This window comes from Dermatophagoides farinae, chromosome 2, assembly GCF_024713945.1.
Source record: "Dermatophagoides farinae isolate YC_2012a chromosome 2, ASM2471394v1, whole genome shotgun sequence".
Classification (NCBI taxonomy): domain Eukaryota; kingdom Metazoa; phylum Arthropoda; class Arachnida; order Sarcoptiformes; family Pyroglyphidae; genus Dermatophagoides; species Dermatophagoides farinae.
In genome coordinates, this window is record NC_134678.1 from 971,264 (window position 1) to 991,120 (window position 19,857).

Here is a 19,857-nt window from a genome sequence, read left to right on the forward strand (position 1 = left end):
TCTGATCATTGTGATAAAAGTATGCGTACGCGCATTTAAATAAAAAAAAAATGCATACATGTGCATGTACATTGAAATATTACGATGATGGTCTCTGTGTGTTGTGTGTGTGTGTGTGTGTGTTTCGACTTTGTATATTTGCCCACACAACACACACAGCAAACACATTTGCCAAATTGCCAAATTGTAAAAAAAGAAAAAAAAATTTCGACAATTTTCATATTTGATTTTTGTTTGTTTGTTTGTTTGTTTGTGTCCACCAGCAGCAGCACCACCATCATCAACCACGCCGTAAAAAATATCCAAAAAAAAAAACATTCGAAAAGAATTTTTTTTTCATCGTTTTGGAAGAAAACATCATCATCATCATTGATTGTAATTGTAATTGTAATGAAATGAATAAAGTTTTTTTTTAAATCAAGAAAAAAAAATCGGCAAATATTTTTTTCATTTCGTCATCATCATCATCATCATTTTGTTTGTTTTTCTCCTTTCTCATTCTTCTTTTTTTTTCTCGCCGTTTATCTCGATTTACAACGACAAACAAACGAAAACATTTAAAGCCATTCATCATTCGAAAAATAACTACAACAACGACGACGACGACAACAACAATTAATAACAAAGTGAAACGAATCGTAACAATTCAATATCGCATATTTAATAATTTTGTTTCAATTTAAAAATTATTTTTTTTCTCTTCATAAATTGATTTGTGGTGTTCAACATTCCATAGGCAAGAAAAGGTACGTTTTTCCAATTTTGAAATAATCGAATGTGTAAATTTTAATTCGAACGTTTTAACTCCTATTTGTCTGTATAATGTGTATTTGATTAGTCCACCACCAGTTTATTAGATAGATTTTGATATCAGAATTTTTTATTTCCATTTTAATCAGCCTGATGATAATCTCCCTCTTACCAGCAGCTACAGCAGCAGCAGTCATATTTTTTTTGTCCCAACATTTTTATGTCATCATTTTTTTTATATTGCTACACCAGCACACATTGATTATCATTCTGATGGTCTGGTTTTCTCCGGATTTTTTTTTTTTTTTTTGGTTTTTTCATCCAATATTTCATTTTATTTTTCCATTTTTTTTTATTAATCGAGTTGCATATGTTTTGTGTCTGTGTGTTGTGCCAATTTCACTTTCAATCAACATCATCATCGGTTGTCGTTTTTTTTTTTGATGTGAAAAAAAAGAAGGAAAGAAAAATTTGAAGCTGAATCTTGTTTTACATTTTTTTCTCTCAATTTTGGTTTTTTTTGTTGTAAAGATTCATTGCATGCAATGTGTGTATGTGTATGAAGTAAAAAAAACTACAGTAATATACCGTTTAACGGTCTTTCAATTTTTATGAACTTAACACCTGCATTAAGTGAGTTATTACTGTATTTTTCTCTTTTTGAAAAATGAGATTTTTTTTTATCTTTTTTTCTTCTCGAAGACTAAGACGATGACAAGACAATCGTGGTTGATGATGATGATGATTATTATACAGTATATGGAGAGATGAGACGGCAAAGGAAAAGAAAATTCCATTCTTGAAATATTGCTTTTCCGCATTTTTTTGTTTTTTTTCAGTCTGACTGTGTTTTGTAAATTTGTAACAGGTTTCTTTTCGATTTTGTTCTCATTCTAAATAGAAAAAGGTTACAGAAATATATTAATTCGACTATTTTATCATTTTTGTGTTGTAGATATGTACAAAATTGAAAAAATACGATTGATTTTTTGAAATGAATTGACATTTAATCGATATTTTTAAAATTAAAATGTCAAATTTCTTTGCCCACACAGTATTAGTGCAATACATTTTTCCAAAATTCGAATCTTATTGTTTTTTCAAAATTTCTCTTTTTCATAGTCATGTCGAAATAGGTAATTCGAACCATCATTCATTACATTTCTCGGTCGTAATAATCATCATTTTATTTTTTTTTTCTTGTTTCAAAAAGTTTCCTCTTCCTCATTCATCATTTTTTTCTGGGCAAAAAAAAATTTTCACGACACAAAATCTAGTTCAACACAAGTGTAATAAAACAGCAGTTTGTTGTAAATTTTTTTTCTCCCTTCCTCTTTCAATCGTTTCGTTTCTCTTTTCCTGAATAAAATAAAACAATATCTGGAAAAAAATATCCGAATATTATCTTTTGATTCAGCAACAACAACAACAACAACAATTTGAATTAATCTTTGAGGAAAAATGAAATAAAATCCATTTATTCAATGTGGGTGAAACATGAAAGACGAATTAAAGAGAAAGAAAATGTTTTGAGAGAGAAAAACAAAACAAAAAAAAATTCAAATTACTGCTATATTGGCCACGGACTTTTGTTGGACTGAAGAAAAAAAAGTAATGCGAATACACAAACATAATCTCTTTCTCTCTTTAATGTGGAACATTGTTTCAAAATATTAGTCACCATCATTGATTGTTTAATTTTTTTTTGTTTTTTTTTTAGTTTTTTTTTGACTTTCACCTTACGTTTGGAAAAAAGGATATCATCTGTGCCTGATTTGTGATTCCATCGATACGTCGATTATTTATTACCAGTGCCAATATTGGCTGATTTATTGTTTTATTTTTTTTGCTGTGTAAAAAATATACAGAGCCTTCGGGCTTGACTATGAGTGCGTTAGCAGATTTTGCACATAAATTTGGCTCACAACCTCGGGAATTAAAGATTGGACAATCGTTTTTTACCGACGATGCTAATACAGTGTTTCATACAATCAGATGTAAGTTGTGATGATGATTTTTGCATTTTTATTTTGTTAATGAATTTATTATTCGTGATAGATGACTTTGTTCCAGCATCGATCGATCCGAATCAAGAATCGTCAATGGATTTTGGCGAAAATGGAAAGGTGACAATTACGATGCCAAATGTGGAAGGATCTGGTACGAATGAATCTGTTTATCAAGGCCAAAGAAAACCTCATCAAAAAGAATGTGTACTTATTATAAATAATGAAACTGGTGATATAACGCTGGAAAGACTTAACCAAAGTATGATTGTAAAAAAGGCAAGATTACGACAAGAAGATAGGAATGGAAAAACATCTTCATCATCATTGGTTTTGAATAGTAAACAAACGACTGGAATGGCAAACAATAATTTTAATCATTTAAATGGCAATTCATCATCATCTTCATCAAACATTACTCAGGTCAATAGCAACAAAATTAACAATACGGATAAAAAAATGATGCACAAAAATTCTTTGTTGACCAACAATGGTGGACAACAACAGCAGCAGCAAAATTTTGCCAAAAAAACATCGCCATCATTATCGAATGGAACTACCAATACTTACAATTCTACTACTACTAGTTCATCCATAAGGTCAAATGAATTATCAGCCAATAATAATAAAATGAATAATAGCACAATCAGTCCGCCATCAATGCCGGTATTCAATACTACAAATAATAATCATACGAAATTGGTTAATAACAAGAATTCTCATCATCATCATCACCAAAATAATGATATTAATAATCATGAATGGAAAATTAAAATGCCTGATCCACCGGATATTATTAAATCGAAATCAAATTATTCTACCAACAACAACAACAACAGTAGTAGTAATAATAAAAAGACAATGAATAACAATAATTGTCTTTCCGAATTATCTTCCAGTGATTCAAGCGATTCGGATGATGGTGATAGTTCAAGTGATCATTTTAGTGATAATGATGATGATGATGGTATAATAAATAAAAAGGTGAATAAATTATCATCAACAAAATCATCTGGTCTTTTATCGTCATCATCATCATCTAATATCGGCCAACAACAACGTTCCACAACATCATCATCAGCAGTAGCTGCACCTTCCATGCCATCATTTGTTGCTGCATTGTCTACACCAATATTTAATGATTGTTCCATAGATCATGACAAGAAAAATATAACAGCTGCAAGCGGTAGTAAGGCATTAACACTTTCTGAAGATTCCGATTCATCATCATCCGATGATGACGATGGTAAAAATAAAAAGTCATTCAAAAAAATGTCATCAATGAAAAGGACGACGGCAGCAGCAACAACGGCTGCTGCTGTATTGTCATCAAACAATGATCATTCAATAGTCGATAATTCAAAAGCCAATAATAATAATAATTCAATAGTTTTTAATTCAATGCCTAAATTGAGCCAATTAAGTAAGTATAAAATAAATATTCATCACCGATTATCGATTATAATTGATTTCTAATCTTTTTGTTTTGTTTTGATTCATTTTGAAAAAAAATTTAGGTCAAGATTTGCAACTTAGTGAAAGTGATAGTGATGACTGAACAATTTGAAGTTGGAAAAACAAACAGCAGCAGCAACAAAGAGAGGAAGATGTGAGGAAGAAGAAGAAAATTTATATTTTTGAATACATACCACGAAATATTGTTTTATTTGTTTTTTCTTTTCTACTTTTCTCAATACTATTGTTAACTTATTTTGCTATTCATTCATTGATGGATTCATTTATTTTTATTGCTTTTTCTCTATCTCTTTATTGCATTTTTCTCTCTCTCTTTTTTTTGTTCCACAATTGATGGATCCTAATTAATTTTTTTTTTTTTTTGTTTGGAATAAAAATATCTCATTTGACACACGTTCAACAGAACTTTTTGTTCGCATGATCCATTTAGGTTTGTAATGTTGATAATTTAGGTCAATAGATGGCAGCACCTGTTTCAAAAAAATTCAAGTAATTCGGCAATTCTTGTTAATTATTTAACAATTTGCAGAATGTAGACCAGGCTCATTGGACATACATAAGATTAAAATAACAATTTTTTTAATTATGTAACTTTAAGAACAAGGAATGTATGTAATCAATGTATTGTAAAAAAAGTATAACACTTAATGAAATGTGTGTGTCATATACCACATACATAGCTAAAAACTAAATTATTGGGCGTTTCAAGTGTTAAACAAGAGAAGGTTGCAATTCTATATGTGACTAGGCAACCTCCTTTTACAATTGTTTTGAATGATCACAAAGAATCAATTTAGTTGCAAAGAAAACGAAATAAAAAAGGGTATATCATCATCATCATCATTGTGTTATTCGGAAAATCTATTACTTTCCCGTTCCTCACTATTCGAAGATGCCAATGATGAATCGGTGGAAATTGGATCAATATCTTGATGATGGTGATTATTATTATTATGATGGTGATGAGGATGAGGATGAGGATTATGATGAGTATGTGTATGAATTTTCGTTGATTGATGAAATGATGATGATGATGATTGATGGCCATTTGTAGCCGTATTTGTTTCCGATATTGACGCATTTCGTTTATTATGAAATGACCGACAGTTAGATGACTTTATGCTACTCAAAACAACTTCTGGTAATCGATGAGATGCATCCGATGCCGGATCCTGATGTTGAAAATGATAACGAGATTTGAATTGAGGATCAGACATTAACGGTGTGGAAAAAAGCTGTCGAACTGCATTACTATTCGATCCGGGTCGAGATTTTCGTGATGATTCAACGAAATTCGAATTATTAGATGATTGCATCGGTGTAAAAAATACTGTTTCATCGGTTTCAGCATTTTTCATCGATTCTTCATTAAGCATAGCATTCATACTGGTCAACATATCTCTACTTTCATTAAATTGAAATTCCAATGTATCATAACGAGCAGCCAAACGTTTGCGTTCATTTGTTTCACGTTTCAATTCGGTTCGTAATATATCCAATTCTCTACTTTGTTCGGCATTCTTTCTTGCTTTCATTCCCAGAGCTTCGGTTAAGGCTTCATTTTCTCGTTGTAATTGTTGATATGATTCTTTCAGCTGTTCATAATCGGCTAATTCTAATTCGGTACGCATTTTTTCACTTTCAAGATAACGAATTCGTTGTGTTTTCATATCGACAACAACATTCAATGAATCAACTTCTTTTTCATAATTTGAAATTTTTTCCTTCAATTCTCTATATTTTCGATCAGATTTTAATAATCCTTCGGCTTTTTCTAAACGTTTTTCCAGATCAACACGAATCTCTTTTTCATTCGTACATTCATCTTGTGTTTCTTGTAATTCATTTTGAAGACGTTTACGTTCATCATCAAATGATTCAGCTGCTTGTTTCAATCCAATATAATGATTTTCAATTGAAACAATTTTCACTTTTTGATCTTCAATAACATTGTTCAATTCATCAACATTGGTCATCAATAGATTTATTTCAGTCTGTTTTTGATTGGTGATTTCTTTGGCCAGTTCTATAATTTTTGAAAAAGCAAAAAAAAAGATTAAAAATCATGAAATCAATAAAATGTGGTCCATTTACCATAATCTCGATGTAAATTGCTACATTTTTGATGTGCGGCCAATAATTCGGCTCTTAATTTTGGCGTATCAAATGGCCGATACTGTTTATTTTTTTGAGAAACATGAAACAAATTAGTAATAAGAAATTAATTTCAAAAAAATAATAATTACCTCCGTTAAAAGAAATGAAAAAAGTGTTAAAAAACCATTCGTTTTTGAGCTTAATTGTTTCAATTCCAGTGCTTTCTTTTCAATCAATTGTAATCGATCATAGCAAAGATTTTCGTAATATTGTAGCTGCTGTAGTATATCTTTTTTACTTGAATTTAGATTAACTTGTGGTTTTGTTGGCGATGCAATCGAAGAACGGCGTGATGAATTTGCAGAATTTGATGTACTTCTTGCATTTGATTGGGCCAATGAATTCAATAATGTGATGGTTGGTGATCGTTTTGCAGTGAATGCAGTGGACGATGATCCATTACCAACATTTGATTTATTATTCAAACTAGCTGTCTTGGTTACCGAAGATGGAATCGATGATGATGATGAAGAAGCCGATACAATACCATTGGTCGTTCCATTATTGGATAATGCGGAAGATGTTTGTCGCGTTGCAACATTGTTTGTTGTTGCTTTTCGTAAATAACTTGCCGTTGGCTTTGCAAATGATCGAGGATTTTTACCTGTGGTGATGAAAAAGATTTATTATAAGTGAGAAAAAAATTAACGAAAACATTTGAAAAAAATTAAACATCTGTGTGTGTGTGTTTGTGTGTGCACAACACAACGAAGTATCGAGATATCAATCAAATTCACCTGTATATATAATATTTAAATTAGGATAAACTATACAATGTAAATGTATGTAATGGTTTAGCGAAATGTACACGTTTTGATAATGATGATGATGATCGGATTTCATCACTGAATTGGTTTGATGTTTTCATTGTCGATGATGATGATGATGATGATTTATTCGATGAATGACTACAATTACGTAAACGTAAAATTCCATGTAAAGTTTTATTTGCTTTATCCGTAGCGGTGACCGATGTCATGTTGTTATTTTTTGCAATCACAATTGGTGTACGACATGGTTCATCATCAATAAATCTAACCAATACTTTTGTCAATGGAAATGATTCATTTGTAGAATCATTCGATGATGATGGTGTTGAACTATATGCACTATCTTCACTGGTAGTTATCGATGATGATGTAACCGAATCAAATTCATCACCATCATCATCATCGTCATTATGATCATTTTCACAATGTTCATTCATCAATTTATCAATCAAAATATCGTTTTTCATTTCAATTAATTTCGAATCATCATTATTATTAATGGCTGTATTAGTTTTACTATTAATAAAATGTTGTTGTTCATTACGAAAACAGAATAAACCGATCAATGTGTTCATCATGGCACTACCACCTTTTGATGTATGAAAACGATTCGTATAGATAAACGAATTTGGTGATGACGAAGAAGGAGAATTGGATGGAAAATGAAATAAAGACGGTACTGTATCGTCATCATCATCATTATATTTGATGGATTTTTGTTGTTTTTTAGTTAAAATTTTTGTCATTACAGTAATTTTATTATTATTATTCATCATTGGCTGTGAATATTGTTGACTATGATCATCATTAGCTACATTCGTCGAATGGTTTGAATCATTCATTGTCGTTGATAATGTTATTGTGGATGATAATGATGATGATGATTGGGGCCGGTGTTGATTAACACCGTCTAGATTACGATTCCATTTAATATGCATGATGATGTAATTATCATCTGTTCACATCTATCTACCGACACACATATTTATAGGGAAATTCACATTAAAAATCAGGTCTCAATTCACACACACACACAAAAAAAAACAATTCTATTTCTTGACCAAAAACAACAATAAAATGTGTGTGTGTGAATTTTTGGTCAAAGAAAAACAGAATCAAAAAACATATTCAAATGAATGAATCAGTTAAATGTTTGCTTTGTTTGGTATCAATGATCATTAGAAAAGATTGTTGAACTAGAACTTTGTCAATGTATACAAATGGACAATGGGAAGAAGAAAAAAAAATTGTATGAAAGAGAAAACCAAAGTTATCAAATGACAAAAAAAACAAGATAAAACGAAAATTGACAATCCAAAATGAAGTAAAAAAAAAAACAACAACAATGGTACACATATATGATATTATCATTATCATTGACGAATATAAAACAAATGAATGAATGGATGAGAGAATGGAGAAAATGAGAGAAAAAAATTTGTACGAAAGAAAAACAAAAATTAACAAATGCAAGGAACAAATGTCAAACATAAACATAAAAAAAAGTATACAAAGAAATGTCGCAGTAAAATGAAAACAAAAAAAAAACACTAGCAGAAAAAAGAAAAAAAAATTTCTGTTCTCTTTACTTTTCCATTGCCTCTTTCAACACTAAACTGATAAGCAACAACAACAACAACAACAAAAAAGAGATCAATAAATCAATCAATCAATCAATATATCAGATGATAATATAGTAAACACGAAAAAAACGTTGAAAGTGAAAAAAAATGGATGATATTGTGTGTGATCATGTGAGATTTATTTATTCACGATATCATTGATATTTACAAACACGCACACACACACACACACACAACATTTCATCAGTTTAGTTTGATGGCCAAACACACAAACATAAATTTTTTTTCTGTTTTGTCTCACATTCAAATTAATTTTTTCTTTCTCTGTGTTTCGTTTTTTTTTGATCTGATTAAAAAAGGTTATGCAACCGGTGTGTGTGTGTGTGTATGTGTACGGAAGTATTATCATCATCAGGTAATTTCTCAATCAAATGGGCGGAAAAAGGAGAAAATTGATTGGAATTTCAATTTTTAATGATGAAAAAAATAAGGTTATAAACACACACACATAAACAAAAAAAAAATTTAAATAAACACGCAGAAACTGACAGACTAAAGGTTATAAGTGGTTATAATATAAACGAACAAAATGCAGAAGAAAAAATTTGATCTGAAATTCAAAAAAAAAACAACAACGAAGATGATGTAAATTTATTTTGCAAAAATTATCAAGCGGTGGTTTTCTTCTTTATTTGACTCTTGAATTATGGTGATGATGATGATGGTCAAAAAGGAGAAAAGGGGCAAATGAAAATCAAAAATCAAAAATTCACAAATTATAACCGCTCAATACGAATCGAAAAGCCTATGAACACGCGCGCGCACACACACAAACACAACGAAGAAATAGAAAAAAAATTTTTTTTTGGCCTTATGGTTTTGTTGTTGAGAAATAAGTTTGTGGTTACACACACACATTTGAAAAGAGAAGAAAAAAAATCTTTGCAACAAACAAACATTCAAAGAATGAATGAATGAATGAATGAATGGAATACGACAACGAAAACACAAAAAAAGAAATCAAATTTTCACATAATAATTTTGGACATAAACACGCACACACACAAATGATGCTAACGAATGATAAAATATATACAAGGTAAACGAATCTTCATGATGATGAGCTAAATTATCCAACAAACAAACAGCCGACATGAAAAAAATTATTATAATACATGGCATGAAACTTGAATCAATGTTCATTTCCATTTTTATATAAATATAAAAATACAACGAACTAACTAACTAACAAAAATAAATAACGGGACAACAACAACAACAAGAGTGGAAACAAACAATAAAAAAAATCTTGTTGAGTAATCTTCTTCTTCATCATCATCATCATCATTTGTAGTTTTTTTTTCAATGAATTGAATTACTGAATGCATTGCCATTTGCATTATTTGATATGACAAAATTTTTTGGCTTGCATTCCCCCTCAGCAAAACAAATCCGATATATTCAATCATGGCATCAATCAAAAAAAAAAAAACGAAACAAAATTGATGAATTAAACAAAAAAAAAAAAAACACAAGACGCATATATACGATATATATATAAGATTACATCAGAGAAAGACGTTATTTATTGCGGTTGTTTACAAGAAAATTGAGATTGAGAACAAAAAAAAACAAATGAGGATACTGTCTCTGTCATACAACATTATAATTTTGGTTGAAAAAAAATAAAATACACACACGATTCTCCACACCAGAAACAAAAAATAATGTCATGTATTTATATATATATAAAAAAAACTTCGGATAATTAATTCCGAACCCGGATGACAAAATTATAATTTCACATATCAAAAACACACACACAAAAAAAGTCGTATGAATGTGATTTTGCCGTTTTTGTTTTCGTTGTTGTTATTGTTATTGTTTGTTGCACACACACACACACAATAACATAGGTATTTCGGAAATTTTTCGTCAATTATCACCAAGTCAATAATTAAATGGCGGTCAATTACAAAGACAAAATAAAAGCAAGCAAGCAAGCAAACAAAATCGAGGTCGAATACAAAGATGCCATCACCACCACCACCCCCCCATGTATATTAGTGATCTAAATGATGATTATCAAGGGAAAAAATGGCTTAAATAAGCAAAAATAAAAAACTAAACTCAGGAAACATGTCATGTCATGTATCATCATGAAATCTATGGTAATGGTGATGATGATGATGATGAAAAAGGAAAAAAATGCCGACAATCATGAAATGAGCATTTTTTTCCCCATTAAAATCAAGGAAATTTTCATTCAATCAAATCATTGAAAATGAAATTAAATTAAATTTTCGAATCTTACACACACAAATTGATCGATCACCACACACACACACACAGTTATTGGCTAACTAGATATCTGTTGCTTTTGTTGAATGAAATGAATTGGAAAGATAAAAAAAAAGAAATTTTGAAATTTCAATTTACAATATTTAGTGTGTGCGTGTGTGTGTGTGTGGGAATTAATCAGAATCAATGATAAAAAAAAATACAATAAAAAATGAAATGAAATAAAATTTCAATGTCATCAAAAAAAAATTTCTTGTTTCCTCGACAACAAGAAAAAAAAGAAAACATCCATATCACCATGTTTCACATAAACACCATATATACATACACACTATCATCATCATCATCAAAATTTGTGTTGAATTTATCAAAATATGACCACAACTGTACCAGTTACAATGTCATAAAAATTTTTCTTTTTTTTTGAATTTTGTTTTTTTTTGCGAAAAAAAATCAAAACATTTACATCCACATCCATCTATAAATTTTTCCAATTTCTTTCCACACGTACACAAGCCAATCCATCAATAATTGTACAAAATGGAAAGAATTTGACGAAAAGAAAAAGTCGGACAAAATCTAAAATGTGTGTCGTCGTCGTCTTTGTCGTTTGTAATGAGATATAATTTATCAATGAACAAAAAAAAACGTATCACTAGCTAGCCCAGATATCATCATCATCATCATCATCGTATCATAATCGAATCTCGGTTAAAGAAATATACAACTTTATTATATACGTAACCTAAATAATAAATGGCTACTTACACTAACAAACAACAAGAATATATTGTGTGTCAGTTAAAATGGATTTTGAAATTTTTTTTTTTTAGATTATTATTAGTTTTGAAAAATGAAACATACACAAGAAATGAGACACTGTTGCATAATTATCCTTCATTCATTCATTTTTTTTCCTTGGAACATTACTGTTGCTGCTGCTACTTGTTTGCTTGCTTGCTTGCCATATCTATCATCATTAGGCTTCATTATTAAATAAGTGAAGCATAAATGATGATGATGATGATGATTATGATGGTGATAATTGTTCTTTAATCATTTTTATTATCACCATCATCAATGTAAATCAGGCTAAACGCTTGAATGTATATCCCACACACACAGCATATATTTGTTATTGATAAACAAATTTTTTTTTGACATTCCAATAAATAAAATGACAACACAGGTTATATAATAATCATCTTCATCATCATCAATGAAAATATAAACAAATCAATATCTGTACACTATCTGTATAGACAATAAAGACAATAAAGAGTTGAAGACCTGAAGAAAAAACTGTCAAACAACCAAATTACCTATTATTTTGATTTGAAAATACATCAAATCAATCAAATTTATAAAAATTAAACAGAGAACAATAGATTGAAATTACATTTACAAATGATTGATGCTTGTTTCATTGAATTGAATTGATATGATATCTCGATACACATTTCTAGATTTCACATTCACATACACACACACACAATGCATATAAATTCTACATACCAGTGATGTTGGATCCGGTTCCAGTAATTATCATATCATTCGTATTCATTATCAATGGATTGACATTTTCTTTTCGTGTTGTCGATGATGATGATGTAACATTTGTTTGTGTTAAACGAGTATATGTGGTGCTTTTTTTCATTCCACCACCAACACCACCACCACCACCACCATTTGCATCGTTTGTATTATTCACTAATGAAATGTAATAAATGAATGAAAAATCAATTTTTTTTGTTTCCAAAAAAATAAATACCAATTTTTGGATGCGAATGATTTGTAGTTATTGTACGATTTTGGTGAACATGATGAACATTCCGGATATTGGAAGAATATGGCCGTTTATTATTAACATTCTGTACAGAATTGGTCAACATTTTTGTTGAACGTTTAGTTCTTGTAGCTAGAAAAAAAAGAATAGAAAAAAACAAAAATTAAAATTTTGAAGGTTACTTTTTGGTAACTTTGGTTACTTACGATTTGTTGTTGTCGACAATGATGAACAAACTGAATCGGTTTCTGACAGTGCTGGTGTTGTGCAACGAGATACATTTGTCGAACAAGGTTTACTACTACTAGTAAAACAATTATTATTGCCATTTTTTGATTGAAAATTTTTCCTATTCAGATAATCAATATTATTACGTGTAGCTGTAACAGATTTTTTTGTTATTAATCGATTCTGATGTGATTGTGTTTTCATCAACGCTGTTGATACATTCAACAATGTTTTGGTCGTAGTCGATGATGATGATGATGATGTAGAACGTTTAATAGATTTAATTTTCGAAATTTCTGTAGATTTTGTCGATTTATTTGTTCGTTTATTCATCAAGGATTTTGATTCATTTTTCTTTTCAGTCATATTGGTTTTTTTCATCATCATCATCATCAATATCATCAACAGCAACATTACCATTTAATGATAATGAATCTGGATTATTTGTTTCTTGTATAATATCAATAGAATTTAATGATAAAACTTCTGATTCTTCATCATCCATAATTACAGAATCAGGTTGTTGTTGCTGTTGTTCATCTTTTTTCAACGATAATAATGATAATGATGATGATGATGGCGGTGGTGGTGGTGGTTCAATAATCATATCATCAACAGGTTCATCGACAGATTTTTCATCAGTCATCATCATGATAATGGCATCATCATCATCATCATTATTATTGTTTTCAACACCATTCATTGGTGTTGAATTATTGTCATTAGATTCATTAGCAGCACAATTTATAATAGAATTCAGACTTGGCAATGGTGATAATGATGATTCATCAATAGCGGTTAATAATCGACCACGTTGTACATCAATAATATTGTCATCATCATGATAATCATCATCATCAACAACAACATTATCATCAACATCATCATCATCATCATTCATGACATTTAATATTGCATCATTCATATTTGATGATATTAAACTTAATGATGCTGTAGTACTAGTTACTGGACTTATATTCATGTCAATATTATTATTCTGTTCATGTTGATCACTAGCCATTTTTGTTTTGGTTTTGGTTATTGCATCAAAAAATGGTTCACCACCATAAATTTTCATCGATGATGATGATGATGATGTAGTTGGTGAATTATTATGACTTGTTGATAATTTTTTACACGATAATGTAAGTGATCGTGGTAATCTTGAAGCAGTTGTATTATTATTATTATTATGATGATGGTGGTGATTATTATTATTTGCATAAAGTTTTTGATCATCGACCATATCTAATGATTTGGATGATTCCAATCTTGAACGAGAAATTTTCGATGAATCTGAAAAAAATGAATAAACAAACAAGAATTATAATCTATATAATATTCACATGAAAAGAGAACAAAGTGTGGATGGATGGATAACACATATACACACGATTTATGTAATTTGGAAATGTGAAGAAAATACAAAAATCCCTTCCTTCCCAATTAATTATTATTACTGAAGGGGCTTTAATTTAAAATTTTTTTTTACCATTTTCAGTAAAAGAAAATAGACAAATTCAACAACGACATTGCATTTCGAAGTAAAATTTCATTTTTCTTACCATTAATTAATGATGATGGGAGAATTTTTTTTTTTCGTTTTTTGTTTTGAAAATTGACACACAAAACAGTTTCAACAACCTACAACAACAACAGCAACAATAAACGACGACGACCACCACCACCACACATTCTTCCAGTGTCCAGTCTCGCTACTGAAGAGAATACATACACACACTTGAGACTTTTTTTTATGAAACGATTATGTCATGAAATGGATGGATGAATGAATGAATGAATGAAAAGAGAGCATAAACTCCCACAAGATTTTCCATTTCTTTTTTTCCATCACCATTACCATCATCATCGTTAAAATCAAAGTTAAACCACAATTAGCAGCTATTGTTTTTTTTTCTCTCATTTGAATGGTGAAAAAAAATAGCTGTAGTCAGGTTGATTGATATTGATGATCATTGGTAATGGTAACGGTGTTCATGGATTATTACGGAATTATTATGAATGTCGTTGCTATGCATTCGATTCAAACAAGAGAGATAGAGAGAAATTTACAATTCATATTTTTTTCCCAAATAAATTCATCTAAATAAATCAATCAATCAATCATTGATGAAAAAAAAACGAATCAAAAAACATAACGACAAATTAAAAACGTAGTAGAAAAAAAATGGAACAACAACAACAACGAAAAATCAATCAATCAATCAAAAATCAATTGATCAATGAGGAAAAAAAAATATTAAAATTAGTTCACATCATCATCATCATCATCTACAGATGATTTGAGTTCAAACAGTTTATGATGATGATGATGATGAAGGAAATGAGAAATTCAACAACCTCATCATCATGATATATAAGTCATGTTTTTCTGTGTGCCAACAACGAAAAAGACAAACACTTATCCTCTATCAATTTCAAATCATCATCATCATCATAATCAATATACACGTGTATGTGTGTGTGTTTGTAAAACAATAGAGCAGCGAAAAAAAAACTTGTTTGGAAAAAAAACAACTTGAATCTATTGAGGAAATGAATCGTCTTTTTTTCTGTGTATAGCAAAAAAAAAAAAAAATATCAAACACACACACTTGTTGATTTAATTTGAACAACGGAGGAAAAAAAATTGAAAAGATTTACCACCCATCATCATCATCATCATCATAATCGCTATATATACACCGACAAACAAACAAAACAAAAACAAAACACAAACAAAAAAAAAGTTATAACCCTAACTATTAAATAAATGTAACCATTATTATTATTATCATCATCATAAAAGATGATGATGATGATGAACACTCCACCCAATGATGATGATGATGTTTTGTTTCTACCACCACCACCACCCACATAAACATTTGATTCGTTTTTTTTTCAATGTAAACACTTGAAAAAAAATTAAAAATGTATCATCACGAACCAAAACAAACTGTGTACGACCCTTGTATATGTTATTATTACATTACATAAAAAAAACAAGGAAGTATTTCATTCACAATTTTTTGATTGAAAGAAAGAAAAAAAAATTTATCAAATAAGATATATGGATGACAACAACAACAACAACGGCAACAACAAAATTGTAAACATTACAGCCACCACCACCACCACCAACTGTGGATGGAAATAAAACAATGAGAAAAAAATCATCATCATTGAAAAATTTTTTTTTTCTAAAGCAAGGTCACAAATCACAAATGTCACAAATAACAAACAATCGAAGCAATGCTATTATTATTGTGAAATATGATTTTCTCACCTTTTTTTTAAAAAAAAATAGTGATGCAAAGTTTCAAACAGGTAGGCTTTTCTAAGCAATAGAAAGAAAAAAACCATTTCTTATGCTGACAAATTGTAAATATAGTTTGTTTGTTTGTTTGGTTTTTTTTTGGAAAACTTCCCATATATTTAACTGATGAACTAAAATTACGAAAACATATACCTTTTTATATTTATGTTAATTTTAACCCCATACTAGTCGTCTAAATCTTGGTCAAATCATCATCAAATCAACATAAAAAAACATCAAACATTGAAATTAAACCCTGTGGGTATAAATTGAAAAAAGCAATTTTATCATTAATCACCTGGTTTCAACCACTCTACCTGGTTGGCATCGCTAAACTCGATGATAGCCAATAAAAAAAATTAACTAAAACTAAAAGGATATATATTTACTTTATTTCATTATTAAAATCAGGGCACCTAGATTAGAAAATAATCATCATTATACCAAAAAAAAAATCATCGGATATTAAACATTTTTCCCCCTTTTTTGGTAATAAAAATGATAATTTAACCGAATCGAAATTATCCGGTTGAATTATTATTTCTCATGATCATCGATGATGATGATGATGATGACCTAAACAACCGAAATTGAACGATAATTTCATCGAAAAACATGATAAAATGTGGCCCATGGATTTTTTTTAACGTTTTTCTCTCTTCTCTCAAACAAAAATGCAAACATTATCATCAAACCAAATCAAACAAACAAACAATTTGATTCTATAAATAATAAAATAATCCCATTTTACATCCATATAGACTGTGTGTGTGTGTGTGTGTGTGTGTGTGTGTGTGTGTGTGTGTGTGGATAATCATCATTGGATGTAATATTCAATGATCCAGAACGAGATTAAAAAATAAAAAAAAAGAACAAGAACTGTCACATCAACAACAGAAAGCAAAACTAATATTTGACTAATTGAATTATCATGTAAATTGTGTGTAGAAAAAAAAACAGATGATAAATTGACTTACTTTGATTTATTATTGGCTTTTGTTGTTGTTGTTGTGGCTGATGTTGATTATTTGGCTCAAATTTTAGCGATTGTGATTTAATCAATAAAATTTTATCATCTTCATCATCAACATTATTATTATCCATCATTGTCAATGTTTCATTGTTGTCTGATTGTTGCTGCCGTTGTTGTTGTTGAGGATTATTGTCATCATCTTCATGATCATCGTGAGGATCAACCATTTGTCTAGTCGTAGCTGTTATTGTTGTTGTTGTTGTTGATAAAAATTGTCGATGGTGTTGATTATGATTTGAAAATCTTTCCTTATTGTTTGTATTGTTGTTACTGTTCTTTCGATTTTCATTGACATTCAACAATGACGATGATGGTGATGAAGATATGAACAATACAGGCAGATTTGAATGATGATGATGATGAGTATCCTTTTGTTGTTGTTGTTGTTGCTGTCGCGGTGGTATTTGTTGTTGAAGCTCAGATAAACCCGAATTCAATTTATCATTCAATTGTTCGTTTATCATTCGATTATTAACGGATTTATCCTTTGTCCATGTTCCAAAGTTTTGCTGCTGCTGCTGTTGGTTTTGTTCAGTAAAAATATTCAATGTTGATTTTGGCTGTTGTTGTTGATCAATAGTTTCTAATTTATCAACATTACAAATTTGGCCACTGGTCATTTGTTTTGGCTGTAGGCGTTGTTGTTGTTGTTGTTGGTCATTCAACGATGATATTAATGATAGTGATGATGATGATGATGGTGAATGAATTTTATATGTCGACGATTTTTCTTTAACCGTTGAATTAATTGTTTGATTATGATGATGATGTTGCTGCTGTTGTTGTTGTTGTTGTTGATAATTATAATGTTTGGACAATGATCTAATGATGACTGGACAATTATTGTTGCACTGCAATAATTCTTTTGATGTTGATGATAATGAAGATGCTACCCTGCCACTACCAACATTATTACTAAAACCACTCGAACATAATGTAGGTATTATACAATGTTGTTGTATTGGTTGAATCTGTTTATCAACACCATCACCACCATCAACATTGTCATTTTTTCGATTGAATGATCCACAGCTATTGGATGATTGTTGTTGGATGTTGTTGTTTTGTTGTTGTTGTTGTTATTATATGGATGGGTTCTATTCTTTAGATTAATATTGCTACTTCCATTTTCTTCAATATCATTGCTATTGTTCGACATACTTCTAGTAAATTTATGACCATTATTTATCACAATACCACTGCTATTATTATCTTGAATTTCGCCAATACTACTACCGTTGCTACCACCACCACCACCACCTCCATCATGGATACATTTTGACACTCCAATCTTGAACGGGTTACTATTATTATTATTATTTGAAGATCTAGTTGTGTTGTTGGTCAATAAATTTAAATTATCGTTTGTTGTTGTTGATCGTTGTTGTTGTTGTTGTTGTGTCGTTAAAACGGGATTCGATGATGATGATGATCGTGATGGATCAATCGTATTTAGAAAACCGAAACGTGATATGGGCGATCCTGATGAATTTGATTTAAACATTTTTTTTTCAATTTCATTTCATTTCATTATTTGATTGATTAAAAACTGTTAAAAATGAAACAAAAAAAAAAGAAAGATGAAAACAGAATCTTTAGTTGAATAAAGTTTTTTTTTCGATGATTCAATCAGTGTTTTCATGTGTGTGTGTGTGCATGTGCCAACTGGTCACAACGAAAATAGATTGCGGAACAAGAAATAAAACAAAACAAAAAATTGCAAAAAAATGAACACTTTTTTTTTTCGTTGTTTGTTGCTCACAAATACACACACAAAGAGTCAATAAGAAGAAAAAATTTTCGGGCAAAGAAGAGTCCACCCGTTATAATGCTGTGTGTATTTGGTGCAAAGAGTAAAAACTTTTATTGAATCTTTGTGTGTGTGTGTGTGTGTGTGTATGTTTATCACATACAAACATGTTTATTACGAAAAAAAAACTTACTTTGAACACGAGAAACAAAAAAAAAAAAAACACTAGCTATCCCGACGACGATGAACGAAAATTGTAACTTTGGCCAACGGACAAGATTATTATTATTGTGTTTCTGTGTGTGTGTGTGTGTGTATGTTTATTTCGGTTATAAAAACAAACCAGAAATGATGATGATGATGATGATGAAAAAAACCGTTTATAAATATAGAAATGAACGAAAATCCTCTTATATGATGATGTAATGTAACGCCTTGTCGCGCGCAATCATTTCGTTTAGTTTTTTTTGTGTGTGTTTGTTGGTTGAATTAAATGTTGAAAAAAAAACAAAAGATTCAGATAAGATGCTTGAATTTTCGTTTTGTTGTTGTTTTCATTTGATCACACACACACACACACACACACACACACAGAGAGAGAGAGGGGGAGAGCAACAGGGCCAAAAGTTTTGAGCAAGTTATAGAATTAACTGCATGAACTACTCGCAAGGTACATATACATTGACTTGGGTCCCACC

At 29.9% G+C, this 19,857-nt stretch overlaps 2 protein-coding genes across 4 annotated transcripts; one reads left to right on the forward strand and one right to left on the reverse strand.

The window, feature by feature from the left end:
- The first annotated feature begins 86 nt into the window (after positions 1 to 86).
- On the forward strand, positions 87 to 4,632 carry LOC124498998 (uncharacterized). 3 transcript variants are annotated; one of them, XM_075735804.1, is made up of 5 exons: positions 129 to 746; positions 1,964 to 2,361; positions 2,471 to 2,747; positions 2,809 to 4,179; positions 4,274 to 4,632. In XM_075735804.1, the coding sequence occupies exons 3-5, from the start codon at positions 2,636 to 2,638 to the stop codon at positions 4,312 to 4,314; spliced, it is 1,524 nt and encodes a 507-aa protein (XP_075591919.1). In that variant the 5' UTR covers positions 129 to 746; positions 1,964 to 2,361; positions 2,471 to 2,635; the 3' UTR covers positions 4,315 to 4,632. The 3 variants fall into 3 exon arrangements, with proteins under 3 accessions (XP_075591918.1, XP_075591920.1, XP_075591919.1); XM_075735803.1 differs by lacking the exon at positions 1,964 to 2,361 and having other exon boundaries at positions 87 to 746; XM_075735805.1 differs by lacking the exon at positions 1,964 to 2,361 and having other exon boundaries at positions 123 to 746; positions 2,619 to 2,747.
- Positions 4,633 to 4,792: 160 nt separating this feature from the next.
- LOC124499000 (uncharacterized) lies at positions 4,793 to 18,930 on the reverse strand. The gene is made up of 8 exons (XM_075735799.1): positions 17,354 to 18,930; positions 13,483 to 14,353; positions 13,036 to 13,427; positions 12,815 to 12,961; positions 12,559 to 12,753; positions 6,479 to 6,993; positions 6,327 to 6,408; positions 4,793 to 6,258 (listed from the first exon to the last, which is right to left on the reverse strand). The coding sequence occupies exons 1-8, from the start codon at positions 18,027 to 18,029 to the stop codon at positions 5,081 to 5,083; spliced, it is 4,056 nt and encodes a 1,351-aa protein (XP_075591914.1). The 5' UTR covers positions 18,030 to 18,930; the 3' UTR covers positions 4,793 to 5,080.
- Between the last annotated feature and the right edge of the window lie 927 nt (positions 18,931 to 19,857).